The 4,455-nt window shown below is 41.9% G+C and overlaps 1 protein-coding gene across 2 annotated transcripts; it reads left to right on the top strand.

The window, feature by feature from the left end:
• The first annotated feature begins 571 nt into the window (after nt 1-571).
• On the top strand, nt 572-1,738 carry LOC136475748 (uncharacterized). 2 transcript variants are annotated; one of them, XM_066473338.1, is made up of 5 exons: nt 572-794; nt 860-976; nt 1,064-1,332; nt 1,424-1,496; nt 1,577-1,738. In XM_066473338.1, the coding sequence occupies exons 2-5, from the start codon at nt 947-949 to the stop codon at nt 1,694-1,696; spliced, it is 492 nt and encodes a 163-aa protein (XP_066329435.1). In that variant the 5' UTR covers nt 572-794; nt 860-946; the 3' UTR covers nt 1,697-1,738. The 2 variants fall into 2 exon arrangements, 1 of the variants encoding a protein (XP_066329435.1); XR_010763279.1 differs by lacking the exon at nt 1,064-1,332.
• Nucleotides 1,739-4,455: the final 2,717 nt, after the last annotated feature.

Raw genomic sequence — 4,455 nt, 5'->3', positions numbered from 1 at the left:
AGGATCATCTAACTTGTTGTGTATATGACATTGTCGTACCAGCAACAGTATCTTTATCACTTATATTTAATTTTTTCAATATTGCACAGTGTAAGTTGTGGTTTATGGATGATTAATTTCATGGAGTATTGGACTGGAGCTTCTTTATCTGACCATGTGACCTAGGTAATTTCATAGGAATATTTCTAAAAATAGTCATTTTTGGACTTATTAATACATCAGGACTTACTCATATTTTCAGGATGAGATAAATAACTTTAGGTTCAAGCTACCTGCGATCTTGTATAACTCTCCTTTAAACATAGCGAGAGGAAAAAAGGATGATGTGCAAGATAGTGAGACCAGCCATAATCTGGATGATGCTGTCATAATGTTCGATGATATGGACGATGTGTCTTTTTTTACTGTCGGGTACAATAACATGGACAAACAAGACAGACCTATTGTCTGCAATTTGTGTAAACATCCATTTGATGGCCAATGGTGAACCTTTGGAGTAAGTCATTCTAAAGAAACTTGTTTTGTTCTAATTTGGATATTTCCATTGCCCGTGAAAGAATTGCTAGAATAAATAATTTGTTGCTTGTCCTTGTTTTTTTAGCAAAGAATGGATCCGAAACACACGACCATATCCAATTTCTTTAAATGCGAGAAAAATTAGAGATATTTTAGATGAGAACAAAGAGATGGATCATGATTGCTTCAATATAGCAATTCGGATGGCTGCGCAGAACAAATTCTTGTTGATGAAGAATCAAAAACAAAAATACCACTTTATGGATCTCTAGTTTGCTGTAAGTTAATCTAATTCTTAATTCTATATTTAATCAAATACTTATAAATTTTGCAAAATCAACAGTCCATAACCCAGTTTGGACGAGATCCGCGATGTTGTGGCAAACTAGACCACAAGAAACTGGCAAAAGTGCTCCAGTGCTGGCCTGACATGGAATACAAAATTAAAGATTGCAGCAATGTAAGATATGTTCAGTGTACTCCTTTATATTTTATTTATATGTATTATATTTTTTTAAACACTTATATTCTATGTCTATGTTTTTAGATTCTACTGTCATATTATCGAGATGGACTATATACTTTATTCATAATGGACATGCAAAAGAAAATTGTGCACATTATGGATCCACTCCCAGATGATGCATGTTACAAGGGTTATGATCAAATCATGCCATATATAGCTACATTTCACACTATTGCTAAAAGGTTCAGTCTCGCTATGAAACTGATAAATTCTAAGTGGGACGGCAATATTTATTACTGGAAGCGAATATTCCCTGCATGTGTTACAAAAGTTCCAAAACATAAAGACTGGTAATCACCTATAATATGTTTCTTCTTTCTTATTATCACAAAATAGTTATTTCATTTATGTACAATAAATCAAACAAATGCTCATCTCCAGGAAATTAGGAGGCTACCTTATATACAATTTCATGAAGTCATGGGATGGTGTAAGATTGCCACCGATCAACACTGTAAGCATATATTCTCTAACTATATTCCGTACACTACATACAAAATTAATAACTTAACTTATTATATCTACTATGCACAGCTATCAAATTCACTGAGGATGGAATTTTTGGGAGACATTCTTAAGAGCCATGCAAACGAATGTTTTGACAACTTTCCTGAAGATCTACAAGCCATGATTAAGGACTTAGACAGAATGTAACTTAAATGGTTATATGAGAAAAAACTTTACTATGACTTCTTAGTTTCCCGGATTATATACATGCTCAAAGATACTGTGTAAAAGTTGAACTATGGAAGAAAACATTGGTTGTTTTCATGTGCATCTCCAAGATAAATCCGTTACGTTAGCACGGACATTATACTAGTTTTTATCAAATAGTACACTTCATGATGAATCCAACAAAATTTGGTTCACTCAATTTGGACACTCCTAGCTCTAGATATGAGTTTTTAAAACATGTATTCAAATCTGTAAAACAAATAAGAAAAATCAAAGAACACATAGACTGACAGATGTGGCCCGCGGTCAACGGGGCCCGCTCGTCAGCGAAATAGAGGCAGGGGACAGAGGTTGACCGGCGATAGCTCGCCGTTGGCGAGATCACCGACGACGAGGTTACCACCGTCGTGTTCCTCTCGTCAACCCACACCTAGGGGTACCCCAGGTTGGGTCAGTGGCTCATCGAAGCAAGCTCACCAATGAGCATGGCGGACGGCGGTGGTTGCGCGGTGGCACGTTGGCCGTCTCTGGCCATGGCAGGCTCCAACAAGGACGGTCCTACCTCTACGGTGACCTAGCACAGCTCTAGAGCAAGATCTAGCCACGGTGAAGCAGTGGGGAAGCCTGACCACGTGCATGGCGGCGTGACAGTGCCCAGTGCACGATGGTGGTGCTTGCCATTCCGGTGAACCCACGGCGAGAGGTGTGTCTCCATCTTCGTGGTAGGAGCTAGTATTCGTGGCTACGCATAAACATCTTCGAGTGGGGGATGGCGAGACCTAGGGACTGCTGGCTATGGCGAACTTGAGCTCACGACCATGGCGGGCACGGCAGGAGCGACGGTGCATTCCCACGTGATGGTGCGGTAGCATCTACCCTAGCTCCACCCCGAGTAGGAAACTATGGACCGGGCGATAGGAAAGCGGGAGATGCAGTGGAGCGGTCCGACCACGGCGAGCCAAGAGCGCGGCGGCGCTCCAGTGATGTCGCGGCGATGGAAACAGCCATAGGCCTTTACCTTGGGCTCAGATGGCAGCTCTACTAGGTTGAGGTGGTAGAGCGGAGCAAGGTGGAGCTATTGGCGCAGGCAATTTGGAAATGGAGCGGTGACGGCTGCGTGCGAGCTCGGTGAAGCTCACGGCGGCGATGGCGACGGTGGTGCTGCTGCTTGCTCTGCGTGTGTGGGTGAGAGAGGAGTGCTCGAGTGGGAGTGGAGCAGCAGGGACACGACCCTCTTGTCCGCACGCTGGCTCGACCAGCTTGGCCGTTGTCGACGTATGGCCACCACATGGTGGCCACGGCCTAGCACGGTCGGCCACTGACGGTGCACGGTTCAAACCTGACCATCAGGCCATCTGACGGCGCAAGTTCAAGCCATTAGTACTCTTGATTCATGGCAAGTTAGCAAAAATTCTATTACTAAGAATTGTAGAGCTACCCGTGATCTCCAACTTTGCTTAAATGAGCTTGGTCTAATTCGAGCTGGTTTTCAAATTATAAAGCTTCAAAGTATGGTACATGAAACTGTAAATCAGTTCTTAGACTTAGAAAAATTTGTAAGTTTGAAAACAACATTTCGTTGCTACTTGTGAGCTATTTTTACCTTGCTATGCACTGAATTAGGTCTTGGACCAAAAATGAAAGTTGTTACTCTAGTCAAGTACTACAACTTTGCTTAAGGGTGCACTGCCACGCAAGCACTCTAAAGTATAGTTCAACTTTGGTCAAACTAGTAACTTGAAAAATGACATTTTGAGTAAACTAGGACTTAGAAGCAAAATTGGTCCATGTCATGAATACAAACATTATTCTATTTACCATCCTAGATATGTCTAAGGTGTTTTTGTGACCTCACAACCATTTCTCACATTGGTCACCCATGATCACAAGCATATGTATGTATATAAGCAACATCACATGTGATAAAGATAAAGTGAATGAGATGAGACTTCTTATGCTCATGCCCATGAATGCTTGAATGATGCTTGTGCTCATGAAATGCAAGTGCTAAATGCAATGCTTAACACTAGGGTGTTACAAAGGTGACCCTCTCTCACCACTTATGTTTGTTTTAGCTACTGATCTGCTCTAATCTCTCCTTAACAAAGCTAAGGACATTGGGCTCAATCTCCCAATCCCATCAAATGCCATCCCTGTGAAAGTCCTAGTTTGATTTTGGATAATTGATGAAACCTAGCACTAACCTTTGTCATGAGCGGTGATATGAGCTAGGTTGGTGCAATCCAAGTGATTGAGCAAGGGGAGGTCCATGGAGATAAAGATGGACAAGTGTTGATGATGATCAAGCTCTAACTTGGAAAAGAAGAAAGAGAAAAACAAAAGATCAAGGCAAAGGTATAAGATATGTTTTTATTTTTGCACTCAAGACACCATAGAGGGTGTGATTGACTTAGGATCGATAGCCGTACTATAAAGATGGGAAATTTTTGGCTAAATGGTTTATCGAGTGCCACTAGGTGACATGACTTTTGCATATGCATTTAGGAACCTAGTGTGCTAACCTTGACCCTTGTAAAATGCTTTGAAAAATGCTAACACACGTGCACACAAGTTCTACACTTTGTGGTTAGCAAGTTGGAAGCAAGGGTGAAGTGATTGTGGACTTAGAAAAAGAAAAGGAGGAGAAAGTCCATGACCGGACGCTAGCCACGGGGTGACCGGACTCAGCCTGGATGCATCTGGTCATTTATACCGAGGCATAGTGGGGTGGCTGGGAG

Source organism: Miscanthus floridulus, chromosome 8, assembly GCF_019320115.1.
Source record: "Miscanthus floridulus cultivar M001 chromosome 8, ASM1932011v1, whole genome shotgun sequence".
Classification (NCBI taxonomy): Eukaryota; Viridiplantae; Streptophyta; class Magnoliopsida; order Poales; family Poaceae; genus Miscanthus; species Miscanthus floridulus.
Note: the sequence above shows the minus strand (reverse complement) of the source record. Positions and strands in the feature narration are given on the sequence as shown.

What these genes read in the sequence shown, in the direction of transcription:
- LOC136475748 (XM_066473338.1), top strand. Translation starts at nt 947, where the DNA reads ATGGAATACAAAATTAAAGATTGCAGCAAT. An exon ending in AAATTAAAGATTGCAGCAAT is followed by an intron (nt 977 to 1,063) that starts GTAAGATATGTT and finishes CTATGTTTTTAG; the next exon opens with ATTCTACTGTCATATTATCG. An exon ending in GTTCCAAAACATAAAGACTG is followed by an intron (nt 1,333 to 1,423) that starts GTAATCACCTAT and finishes GCTCATCTCCAG; the next exon opens with GAAATTAGGAGGCTACCTTA.